Consider the following 13,560-nt stretch of genomic DNA (forward strand, 5'->3'; position numbering starts at 1 on the left):
TCTCTTGGACTTACCTAAGCCTACAATATTCAGGGCAGTGCAGGAACCAGCTACATTTATACCCGGCTCAGAAGCCCCAGGCAGATGGGCGTTGCTCAGTCCGCTACCCTCAATATATACTACCGCAGATGGGTACGTGTATCCTGAGGATAGGTCATCAATAGTTAAAAAGCGGACAACCCCTTTAAGCATCAAGTGTATTGTTTTTGCTTTGCCACATTCGTAAGGGCATAGCTTTTTATTTTCCCGTTAAAGGGGTTTTCCAGGGGGGGCGGAGCCTAGCGGCGCATGGAGTAGGACGCATGCCGCACTAGCTCCGGCAAGTATCCTGTCTATAATACCTAAAACGGTGGAGATATATCCTTACAACACCTGAAGGAGCGGGGGACATAGCCAGCAAGCGGTCCGGTGCTGAGAAAAATCATTATGCCTGCAAAGAGAGGCAAAACGCCGAGCCGGCAGGACAGAGAGGCAAAATCCCAAGATGGCGCTGAGGAGGAAGAGTGGCCTGATCTGAGGGCGGCGGTGAGTCAGGGAGCGGCAGCGCGGCTAGAGCGCTTCGCTCACAAGTCACACCAGTCCCCCAGTCAGGTATGGGGAGAAGGAGAGGACACCCTGGCACAAGTGGAGGAAGGCTTAGGGGAACAAGATGGCCCCTGTAATGACGACCAGCAATTCCCAGCTCAGCATGAGGGGGGGGCGAGTGTCAGCGGGTGCAGCACTGAGAAGTGCCTGCCAGTGATTAATGCCCCTGAGCCCACCTTGAAAGATGTGATGGCAGCTATTGCTTGCTGCAACGCCACCCTCCAGAACATGAATATTAATATTGGAAGTCTAAAAGCGGACATGTCCATTATCCGTCATGACCTGCATAAAGTGGCTGAACGCACCTCAGAGGTAGAGAGGAGGGTCTCGGATCTGGAAGATGGGGCTGTTACCCTACAGAGAGAGAGCCGGGCTGCGTCAAAGGATATAGCGGCACTCTATGCTAAAACAGACGATCTAGAAAACCGCTCTCGCCGCAACAATATAAGGCTGGTGGGCATTCCTGAGAAATCTGAGGGCCCAGAGGCTACTGATTTTATTGAAAAATGGCTTGCGGAAAAATTCCGTGATAGAGGACTCTCTGCACTTTATGCTGTGGAACGAGCACATAGGGTCCCCACCAGGCCTTTGCCGCCAGGACGTCCGCCACGTCCAATACTGGCCAAAATCCTGCACTATCGAGACAGAGACACTATACTGAGGGCCGCAAGGTCTCATCCTGATTTAAAAATTAATGGAGTTCAGGTGTCTCTGTTCCCTGACTATTCGTCGGATGTACAGAAAAAAAGAGCTCGCTTTGTGGAGATTAAACGGAGGCTGAGAGATTTGCAAGTACAGTACTCCATGATGTTCCCGGCCAGGCTCAGGGTGGTGGCGTTTGGATCCGCGGTGTTCTTTGAGGACTCGGACGCTGCGGTCAAGTGGCTGGATCAAAATGAGCGTCGCCTTAGGATTCCATCAACAGACACCTGAGACTGTTGGACATTCCTGCTCCTGATTGAAGTTCTGATGTCCACTGGACCGTCCACCCACCGTTGTGGACATTTTCTTTTTTCTTTAGCCGGTTGCTGAAGGAATTTGTGGGTAGAGCATACGCCCGAGGCTGCTCCCCACCTTTCTAATGTGCCTGCGTACGGTATCGTGCTGGATGCTGTGCTGCTTCAGGCGCTGTTGGGCCAGGTTCACTATGTTGGCCCCAAGTTCATTACTGAATCTAATTATGCTGTATATGTTCATTGCCTGGGGAGGGATAGTTGGGTGGGGGGAGGGAGGGGGGATGGGAATAGCGGGGGTTATTATCGTTAAAGGTGCTTATGATGGCAATTCTAAAATGCTGAAACGTACAGTCCTGGTATATTTTGTCCGGGGGGGAAAAAGAGAAGAGATGGGAATCTGTAATCTGGTATTTAACATTGTTTTTCCCCGCGGCTGCTGGGAGGTGGAAAGTTGTAGATCTCAAATGTACTTTTATATATGTATGCATTCTTATGGGACCTGTTACGAGAATACTTAGCTGGAATGTGAGGGGAATGGCGGATGCTACAAAGAGACACGGTCTGTTCCGTTACCTGTCTAGATATCAGCCGGCAATAATATGCTTGCAAGAAACGCATATGACCAAACAATCTATACATGTCATGCAAAAGCCGTGGTTGGGTTATTCGGTGCATTCCGTCTTCTCCTCGCATTCCAGGGGGGTTAGTATCTTAGTTCATAAGAATATCATATTTGAATGCCTGAGGGTATGTGTGGATGAAGAGGGAAGGTTTATAGGAATGCATTGTGTGGTCCAAGGGATGAGAATGGTGTTAGCAACAATCTATATACCCCCACCATTTTCCTCGGTGCCTTTAAGGAAGCTTATAGAATTCATGGCAGAGTTTCCTGAACTTCCAATGTTAATAGTGGGAGATTTTAATAATGTACTCGACAGTTCGCTTGATAGATGCCAGATCACACCTAGTGGTAGTAGTACGGGTGAAACCTCGTTTGCAAGAATACTGAGGGAAGTAGGCCTGATGGATGTATGGAGAGAGACCCACCCCCTGGACAGGAAGTACTCGTGTTGCTCCTCGACATATGGCTCCCTGTCGCGTATAGACCTGGGTCTGGTAAATGCTCATATGTTCCCGTTTGTACAGACCTCAGAGTATCTTTCTAGGACCCTATCTGACCATTCCTTATTTAGCATCGCCCTTGATATCTCTGTGACAGCCAGGCCGGGGGTTAGATACTGGCGACTTAATGCCTTTTGGTTAAAACTGATGGGGGACCCGTCCGATATGCTTCAATCCCTTAGGGAATATTTTTGTATAAACGAAGGGACTGCGTCTTCGTTAGTCGTCTGGGATGCGATGAAGGCCTTCCTCAGAGGATCCTTTATTAAAACAGTCAGTCGGATTAAATCTAAATCTAGAGAGCTTGATCGGCAGAAACATGACAATATGAAGATAGCGGAGGAAGCTTATGTGTTAAATCCTTCTATCATGACAAGCAATACCTTGAAGACTAGGCAGGAGGAGTTGAGGTGTCACCTTTTGGAGGTAGCAGAGAGGAAACGACTGTTTTACAAGCAGCAATTTTTTACTGAAGGTGAGAGTGTAGGCCATATGCTCTCTGTTATCGCAAAAGCGCAGCAAGGATCACAATGTATATCTGGCCTGTTAGATGCTGGCGGCGTCCTCAGGCGTGATACGGATAACATTCTGAATATACTAAATAATTTTTATTCCTCCCTGTATGCTTCCAGGGTGACATGCTCAGATGAGGAGATCGACACCTTTTTGGCCACTTTAGATCTTCCTAAGCTTTCTAGGGAAGACAGTATGCGGTTAGAGGAGCCGATTGAGCTAGAAGAATTGAAGGCGGCATTGGCTGCTATGGCTAATGACAAGGCTCCGGGTTTGGATGGGCTTCCGGCGGAAGTTTATAAGTCCTTTGCGGAAGTGTTGCTCCCGGAACTTCTGAAGGTATTCAATTGTTCCAAGGAGAGGGGGGAGCTTCCTCCGTCTATGCAGGAGGCGGTAATAGTAGTCATTCCTAAACCGGACAAGGATCACTCTCTCCCTGACTCATATAGACCGATATCGTTACTCTCCACTGATGTTAAGTTGCTTGCAAAGGTCTTGGCCATGCGTCTGTCTAAAGTGATTCTGTCTATCATACACTCTGACCAGACTGGCTTCATGCCTCAGAAATCAACGTCAATTAATATTAGAAGAGTGTTTGCCAGTATTCAACTTCCAGCTGATAATGTTGGAGATAGAGCTATCCTTTCATTAGATGCGGCCAAGGCCTTTGACAGCATTGAGTGGCGATTCCTGTGGAGAGTTATGGCGTATATGGGATTTGGAGATGAGTATATATCCTGGGTTCGGGTGCTTTACTCTAAGCCCGAAGCATGTATCAGGGCGAATGGAGGGGTGTCCCCCAAGTTCTGTCTGGGTCGGGGTACTAGACAGGGGTGCCCGCTGTCGCCTCTGCTATTTGCAGTTGCGATTGAGCCATTAGCCGCAGCAATTCGTAAATCAATGGACATCCGGGGGTTCCAATATGGGAAAGTTAATAATAAAGTGGCGATGTATGCAGATGACACCTTGCTTTTTCTGGGAGATACTGGTCCATCGTTGGAAGCGGCTATGAAAATCATTGATTGCTTCGGGGATCTGTCGGGTCTGACTATTAACTGGAGTAAGTCGGCGATTATGCTGCTCGACGGGCAAGTGCAATCACAGACAGTGAGAGACAGAAATATTCCATGTGTAACGACCTTTAAGTATTTGGGTATTCATATATCTCCGAAAATCCGAGACTTTGGGCGCCTTAATTTTGACCCGTTGGTTATCAAATTTCGTAATAAGACTAAGGCATGGTGTAAACTATATCTGTCGGTGGCGGGAAGAGCTAATCTCATTAAAATGGTGTTGATGCCCCAGCTACTCTATGTTCTACATAACTCCCCGGTCTGGCTGTCAAAATCCAAATTTGTTCCTATCAATGCTACTTTCAGGGAGCTCATATGGCGGAAGGGGCAACCGAGAATTAAGCTTGAAACGTTGCAATATCCTAAAACAGAAGGGGGCCTTGCAGTGCCAAACCCCTGGGTGTACTTCCTGGCTGCACAATGCCAACATTTTAAGGGGTGGATGGAACTGGAGTCGAGTGAGATGTCGTGTCAGTTGTTTAAACATTGCTTGTCCTCTAATGACCTAATGCTGATCCTTGAGACTAGGGGGGCTGGAAAGAGTGGTCCGATGGGCGATTTGGGACATTTGATGCAGTCTGTATGGAATAAGGTCAAGCTCCTGAGGGGGGTTTTCGGCAATACGGAATATACTCCACTGTGGGGCAATCCTGTGCTGCCGGAATTCCTCTCCCTGTCTGAGTTTGGGGCATGGAAAAGGAAGGGTATTCTGAGGTTGGGCCATCTTTTGGAGGAAAAGAAGTTCATGTCATTTGCCAGATTTCAAGAGAAGTATGATCTGCCTAGAACTCACTTTTATAAGTACCTTCAGGTGAGACATGCATACAACTCCACATTTAAAGGTACGACTGTGGTGGCTGGGAGAGATGCTGCACTGCACCAGATTCTGTCCAGGGGGGCGAGGAGAGGTATGATTTCCTGTATATACAAGTTGCTGCTTGAGAAGTTTCTAATGTCACATCCTCTTACGGCTAAAAGTAAATGGGAGAAAGATGTTGGCGAATTAACCGATGACCAATGGTCTGACATACTGGAGGCGATACCTCTCTCTTCGTTGAGTGAAGGACGTAAACTCTCGCAACTGTTTATTGTCCATAGGGTCTACAAAACACCGGTTTTTTTGTTTCGTATAGGGTTCAGACCCACGGATGAATGTCCAAGATGTTCTGTGGTGTCTGCAGATCTGTTGCATATGATGTGGACGTGTGAGAGGTTAGGGAGATACTGGGAGTTGGTACGTCAGACAATACAGGATGTATACAAGGTACGAATACCCTCTGACCCGAAAGTGTGTGTGTTAGGATATGTCTCTGAATTGGCCACTAGGCAGGTGCATAAAATAGCTATAGGGAGAATGTTATATGTCGCTAGGAAGTTAATAGCCCTACATTGGATACAGACAGCGCCGCCAATCCTAGGCGAATTCCTAAGTGCGGTTGACACAATGCTGAGTTATGAACGGATGGTGTACCAGAAGCGTGGATGTCCAGCGAAATTTGAAAAATTGTGGGATCCATGGCTGTCGTTTCGATGTCTGAATAGAAATGTTTAAAAATGTGCCTTAGTATTTTGTAGGTTAGGGTGGGGTGGGATGGGGAGGGGGGGTTGGATTGGAACTGGATTAATACACATAATTTGGTGCCCTTTTTGTTATTAGTCCTTTGGACAATATGTCTCTATGTCATCCTTGTATGTATTGTGGAAAAACGTGTATTTACACTGTAAAATGTTCAATAAAAATGATCTGATTTAAAAAAAAAGGGGTTTTCCAGAGTGAAACATTATGACTAGGGATGAGCGAACCCGAACTGTACATTTTCGTAAAAGTCCGGGTTCGGGTTCGGCTCTTTCTTGGCGCTTTTTGAAAGGCTGCAAAGCAGCCAATCAACAAGCGTCATACTACTTGCCCCAAGAGGCCATCACAGCCATGCCTACTATTGGCATGGCTGTGATTGGCCAGTGCAGCATGTGACCCAGCCTCTATTTAAGCTGGAGTCACGTAGCGCCGCACGTCACTCTGCTATGATCAGTATAGGGAGAGGTTGCAGCTGCGACGTTAGGGCGAGATTAGGCAGATTAACTCCTCCAAAAGACTTCATTCTGTGATCGATCTGCAGCTGTGGATCATTGAAGTGCTATTATTGACTTGCTCACTTTTTTGAGGCTGCCCAGAGCATTTTTAGATCACTTTTTTTCTGGGGTGATCGGCGGCCATTTTGTGACTTGTGGTGCGCCAGCACAAGCTATCACCAAGTGTATTTAACCATCGATAGTGTGGTTATTTTGTGCTATATCCTACATCAGCTGCAGGCTGAGCCTGTGTAACCGAAGTGCATTTAACCATCAACAGTCTGGTTATTTTTTGGCCATATACTACATCAGCTGCAGGCTGAGCCTGTGTCACCGAAGTGCATTTAACCATCGACAGTCTGATTATTTTTTGGCCATATACTACATCTGGTGCAGGCTGAGCCTGTGTCACCCAAGTGCATTTAACCATCAACAGTGTGGTTATTTTTTGGCCATATATTACATCAGGGGCAAGTTGAGCCTGTCACCCAGCGCCTAAAAAATAGACCTGACATTTCTATTCAACCAAATCTGTACTGGTCAAGTTATTTGTAGTGACCGTAAAAGCACACTTTTTTTTCTGGGTTGAAAAACCATTCCCAAATTTGCCATTCTCAAAATAACTAGTTTCTGGTATTTGAGGCCTACTTGAAATCTATCCCAAACAGAATATCTTACATTGAAGCTAGTGATAGTGTCATTCAGAAAAACCTAAGACACACGCTAGCGTGCTGATAGAAATCTGATTCTGTGATTAAACCTATACCTGTCACACAGCGCAAAAAAAACCAGGCCTCACATCTCTATTTAACCAAATCTCTACTGTTTTAGCTGGTCAAGTTATTTGTAGTGACCGTAAAAGCACACTTTTTTTTCTGGGTTGAAAAACCATTCCCAAATTTGCCATTCTCAAAATAACTAGTTTCTGGTATTTGAGGCCTACTTGAAATCTATCCCAAACAGAATATCTTACATTGAAGCTAGTGATAGTGTCATTCAGAAAAACCTAAGACACACGCTAGCGTGCTGATAGAAATCTGATTCTGTGATTAAACCTATACCTGTCACACAGCGCAAAAAAAAACAGGCCTCACATCTCTATTTAACCAAATCTCTACTGTTTTAGCTGGTCAAGTTATTTGTAGTGACCGTAAAAGCAGACTTTTTTTTCTGGGTTGAAAAACCATTCCCAAATTTGCCATTCTCAAAATTGTGGTGAACGGGAACAATGAGGAAAACATCTAATAAGGGACGCGGACGTGGACATGGTCGTGGTGGTGTTAGTGGACCCTCTGGTGCTGGGAGAGGACGTGGCCGTTCTGCCACAGCCACACGTCCTAGTGAACCAACTACCTCAGGTCCCAGTAGCCAGCAGAATTTACAGCGATATTTGGTGGGGCCCAATGCCGTTCTAAGGATGGTAAGGCCTGAGCAGGTGTAGGCATTAGTCAATTGGGTGGCCGACAGTGGATCCAGCACGTTCACATCATCTCCCACCCAGTCTTCTGCAGAAAGCGCACAGATGGCGCATGAAAACCAAGCCCATCGGTCTGTCACATCACCCCCATGCATATCAGGGAAACTGTCTGAGCCTCAAGTTATGCAGCAGTCTCTTATGCTGTTTGAAGACTCTGCTGCCAGGGTTTCCCAAGGGCATCCACCTAGCCCTTCCCCAGGGGTGGAAGAGATAGAATGCACTAACGCACAACCACTTATTTTTCCTGATGATGAGGACATGGGAATACCACCTCAGCACGTCTCTGATGATGACGAAACACAGGTGCCAACTGCTGCATCTTTCTGCAGTGTGCAGACTGAACAGGAGGTCAGGGATCAAGACTGGGTGGAAGACGATGCAGGGGACGATGAGGTCCTAGACCCCACATGGAATGAAGGTCGTGCCACTGACTTTCACAGTTCGGAGGAAGAGGCAGTGGTGAGACCGAGCCAACAGCGTAGCAAAAGAGGGAGCAGTGGGCAAAATCAGAACACCCGCCGCCAAGAGACTCCGCCTGCTACTGACCGCCGCCATCTGGGACCGAGCACCCCAAAGGCAGCTTCAAGGAGTTCCCTGGCATGGCACTTCTTCAAACAATGTGCTGACGACAAGACCCGAGTGGTTTGCACGCTGTGCCATCAGAGCCTGAAGCGAGGCATTAACGTTCTGAACCTTAGCACAACCTGCATGACCAGGCACCTGCATGCAAAGCATGAACTGCAGTGAAGTAAACACCTTAAAAACAAAGAAGTCACTCAGGCTCCCCCTGCTACCTCTTCTGCTGCTGCTGTCTCGGCCTCTTCTGCTGCTGCCGCCGCCTCGGCCTCTTCCTCCGCCTCTGGAGGAACGTTGGCACCTGCCGCCCAGCAAACATGGGATGTACCACCAACACCACCACCTGCATCACCAAGCATCTCAACCATGTCACACGGCAGCGTTCAGCTCTCCATCTCACAAACATTTGAGAGAAAGCGTAAATTCCCACCTAGCCACCCTCGATCCCTGGCCCTGAATGCCAGCATTTCTAAACTACTGGCCTATGAAATGCTGTCATTTAGGCTGGTGAACACACACAGCTTCAAACAGCTCATGTCACTTGCTGTCCCACAGTATGTTGTTCCCAGCCGCCACTACTTCTCCAAGAGAGCCGTGCCTTCCCTGCACAAACAAGTGTCCGATAAAATCAAGTGTGCACTGCGCAACGCCATCTGTGGCAAGGTCCACCTAACCACATATACGTGGACCAGTAAGCACGGCCAGGGACGCTATATCTCCCTAACTGCACACTGGGTAAATGTAGTGGCGGCTGGGCCCCAGGCGGAGAGCTGTTTGGCGCACGTCCTTCCGCCGCCAAGGATCGCAGGGCAACATTCTTTGCCTCCTGTCTCCTCCTCCTACTCAGCTTCCTCCTCCTCTTCTTCCACCTGCTCATCCAGTCAGCCACACACCTTCACCACCAACTTCAGCACAGCACGGGGTAAACGTCAGCAGGCCATTCTGAAACTCATATGTTTGGGGGACAGGCCCCACACCGCACAGGAGTTGTGGCGGGGTATAGAACAACAGACCGACGAGTGGTTGCTGCCGGTGAGCCTCAAGCCCGGCCTGGTGGTGTGCGATAATGGGCGAAATCTTGTTGCAGCTCTGGGACTAGCCGGTTTGACGCACATCCCTTGCCTGGCGCATGTGCTGAATTTGGTGGTGCAGAAGTTCATTCGCAACTACCCCGACATGTCAGAGCTGCTGCATAAAGTGCGGGCCGTCTGTTCGCGCTTCCGGCGTTCACACCCTGCCGCTGCTCGCCTGTCTGCGCTACAGCGTAACTTCGGCCTTCCCGCTCACCGCCTCATATGCGACGTACCCACCAGGTGGAACTCCACCTTGCATATGCTGGACAGACTGTGCGAGCAGCAGCAGGCCATAGTGGAGTTTCAGCTGCAGCACGCACGGGTCAGTCGCACTGCGGATCAGACACACTTCACCACCAATGACTGGGCCTCCATGCGAGACCTGTGTGCCCTGTTGCGCTGTTTCGAGTACTCCACCAACATGGCCAGTGGCGATGACGCCGTTATCAGCGTTACAATACCACTTCTATGTCTCCTTGAGAAAACACTTAGGGCGATGATGGAAGAGGAGGTGGCCCAGGAGGAAGAGGGGTCATTTTTAGCACTTTCAGGCCAGTCTCTTCAAAGTGACTCAGAGGGAGGTTTTTTGCAACACCAGAGGCCAGGTACAAATGTGGCCAGACAGGGCCCACTACTGGAGGACGAGGAGGAGGTGGAGGAGGATGAGGATGAAGCATGTTCACAGCGGGGTGGCACCCAAAGCAGCTCGGGCCCATCACTGGTGCGTGGCTGGGGGGAAACACAGGACGATGACGATACGCCTCCCACAGAGGACAGCTTGTCCTTACCTCTGGGCAGCCTGGCACACATGAGCGACTACATGCTGCAGTGCCTGCGCAACGACAGCAGAGTTGCCCACATTTTAACGTGTGCGGAATACTGGGTTGCCACCCTGCTGGATCCCCGGTACAAAGACAATGTGCCCACCTTACTTCCTACACTGGAGCGTGATAGGAAGATGCGCGAGTACAAGCGCACGTTGGTAGACGCGCTACTGAGAGCATTCCCAAATGTCACAGGGGAACCAGTGGAAGCCCAAGGCGAAGGCAGAGGAGGAGCAAGAGGTCGCCAACGCAGCTGTGTCACGGCCAGCTCCTCTGAGGGCAGGGTTAGGATGGCAGAGATGTGGAAAAGTTTTGTCACCACGCCACAGCTAACTGCACCACTACCTGATACGGAACGTGTTAGCAGGAGGCAACATTTCACTAACATGGTGGAACAGTACCTGTGCACACCCCTCCACGTACTGACTGATGGTTCGGCCCCATTCAACTTCTGGGTCTCCAAATTGTCCACGTGGCCAGAGCTAGCCTTTTATGCCTTGGAGGTGCTGGCCTGCCCGGCGGCCAGCGTTTTGTCTGAACGTGTATTCAGCACGGCAGGGGGCGTCATTACAGACAAACGCAGCCGCCTGTCTACAGCCAATGTGGACAAGCTGACGTCCATCCCTTGTGCAGATTAGATATTAACTACCTCCCCTTAACAATATATTATTCTACTCCAGGGCACTTCCTCATTCAATACTATTTTTAATTTCATTTTACCATTATATTGCGGGGCAACCCAAAGTTGAATGAACCTCTCCTCTGTCTGGGTGCCGGGGCCTAAATGTGTGACAGTGGCCTGTTCCAGTGGTGGGTGACGTGAAGCCCGATTCTCTGCTATGACATGAAGACAGATTCTGCGCTGACATAAGGCCAGATTCTCTGTTACGGGACCTCTCTCCTCTGCCTGGGCCTAAATGTGAGACAGTGGCCTGTTCCAGTGGTGGGTGACGTGAAGCCTGATTCTCTGCTATGACATGAAGACAGATTCTGCGCTGACATAAGGCCAGATTCTCTGTTACGGGACCGCTCTCCTCTGTCTGGGTGCCGGGGCCTAAATGTGTGACAGTGGCCTGTTCCAGTGGTGGGTGACGTGAAGCCTGATTCTCTGCTATGACATGAATACAGATTCTGCGCTGACATAAGGCCAGATTCTCTGTTACGGGACCTCTCTCCTCTGCCTGGGTGCCGGGGCCTAAATGTGTGACAGTGGCCTGTTCCAGTGGTGGGTGACGTGAAGCCTGATTCTCTGCTATGACATGAAGACTGATTCTGCGCTGACATGAAGCCAGATTCTCTGCTATGGCATGAAGAAGCTGATTCTCTGCTGACATGAAGCCAGATTCTTTGCTATGGCATGAAGAGACTGATTCTCTGCTGACGTGAAGCCAGATTCTCTGCTATGGGACATCTGTCCAATTGATATTGGTTCATTTTTATTTTTTTAATTTTAATTAATTTCCCTATCCACATTTGTTTGCAGGGGATTTACCTACATGTTGCTGCCTTTTGCAGCCCTCTAGCTCTTTCCTGGGCTGTTTTACAGCCTTTTTAGTGCCCAAAAGTTCGGGTCCCTATTGACTTCAATGGGGTTCGGGACGAAGTTCGGATCGGGTTCGGATCCCGAACATTTCCGGGAAGTTCGGCCAAACTTCTCGAACCCGAACATCCAGGTGTTCGCTCAACTCTAATTATGACCTATCCTCAGGATAGGTAATTAATATCAGATCAGTGGGGGTCCGACCCCCAGTACCCCTGCCCGACGATCAGCTGCTGTCAGCTAGGCCATGTGATGTCACGTTCATAGATCATGTGGCACAGGCGCAGCTCAGCCCCATTGAAGTGAATGAGCCCGGCTGAGCAGTGATACCAAGAACAACCGCTATGGAATGTACGACACTGTGCTCGGTGAGCTGAGAGAAGATTGTGCCTCTACAGCGAGCACCTAAACAGCTGATGGATGGGGGTCCCGGGTGTCGGACCCCCACCAATCAGATGCTGAGGACCTTCTGTGGGCTATCGGGTTCGTGCCTCTGCACCACAAAAGCTAGGACATGTCCTATCTCTTGCGGATCACTGACCCATTCAAGTCAATGGGTCCGCACCGCAGTACAGCGTTCACATGGCTGGAGTTCTGCGGACCCACTATTTGATGTCGGCAACACGGGCACGGCACCCATACAGTTGTGTAAATAGGCCCTAAGTTAGGGAATAACCATGGAAGCAACTGCCTTGTTCAATCCACAAAGAGGTTTTTATTCTTGAACTTTATCTGGACCCTTCTGCTTTGTTGCCTTACCTCTCAGTAACCTGTAGTGCTCTGGCTTTTCTGTAAGCAGCGCCGCAATCTCGCTCACCATAACTTCATAATTGTCTGTCTTCTTATAGGTGGAGAGAGCTACGGAGAATCGCTGAAAGTTAGACGGACCCAAGGCTTCCTTCACCTGTTTCAGATACGCAGCAGATGCCTGCATCTGCTGCTCCTTGTTGGGAGGTGGAACGACGGGGTAATTACTTGCTGGAGAAAAATAGAAGATATTACCAATTTATGCCTTCCTGGAAAAGCTGGGTAACCACTATTAGGTAAAATTTACACTTTTCTGGATTTACAGTAGATGATATCTGCACCAAATCCACAATTAAATATGCAACACACTTGGCAACTGTAGATTTAAAATCTTTTCAAAGGGGTTGTCAATACAAGGCACTTACTAATGTATTGTGATTGTCCATATTGCCTCCTTCACTGTCTGGATTCATTTTTCCACTGCATTATACACGACTTGTATCTGGGGGTTACAACCACAATTGCAATCCAGCAGCGGTGGCCGTGCTTGCACACTATAAGAGTAACTTATGCGTAGTCTCACGGTCCCAGCCACCAGAAAGGCCAGTGCCTTTTCCTATAGTGTGCAAGCATGACCACTGCTGCTGGATAAGTATGTGCCTTGTGTTAACTTTTTCTACATGATAAATGCCATTTGCTGAAATACGACAACCTCTTAAGTAAAAAAAGAAGGGGGTCATTTATAACCAGATATATGGCTCGTGTGACGTATAGCTGGCGCAGATTCTGTTAAACACCATGCTGCGGCAGAATCTGTGACTTCTTCCCTACTAACGTCTGGTCTAAAAAATGGGGCAGGTGTGTGGTGTGGGCAGGCCCATCTCATTCATCATTTTTGCCTGGTTTAGGAGTAGAAAACAGTCTAAATGTCAGACAGCAAGGAAGCATTCTTAGATTTAGGAGAGACGGGGGGGTTAAATTCCTTAGTTGGAATGTGCGTGGGA

General features: G+C 48.8%; 1 protein-coding gene across 3 annotated transcripts in view; it reads right to left on the minus strand.

Moving 5' to 3' along the window:
- Positions 1–13,560, minus strand: part of RTEL1 (regulator of telomere elongation helicase 1) — a 197,303-nt gene that overhangs the window by 15,850 nt on the left and 167,893 nt on the right. For all 3 annotated transcript variants that reach the window (XM_040439096.1, XM_040439095.1, XM_040439097.1), the window contains one exon: positions 12,569–12,787. In XM_040439096.1, the coding sequence (XP_040295030.1) occupies positions 12,569–12,787 (219 nt within the window). The remainder of the gene's footprint in view (positions 1–12,568; positions 12,788–13,560) is intronic.

The sequence above is a fragment of the Bufo bufo genome, chromosome 6, assembly GCF_905171765.1.
Source record: "Bufo bufo chromosome 6, aBufBuf1.1, whole genome shotgun sequence".
NCBI lineage: Eukaryota > Metazoa > Chordata > Amphibia > Anura > Bufonidae > Bufo > Bufo bufo.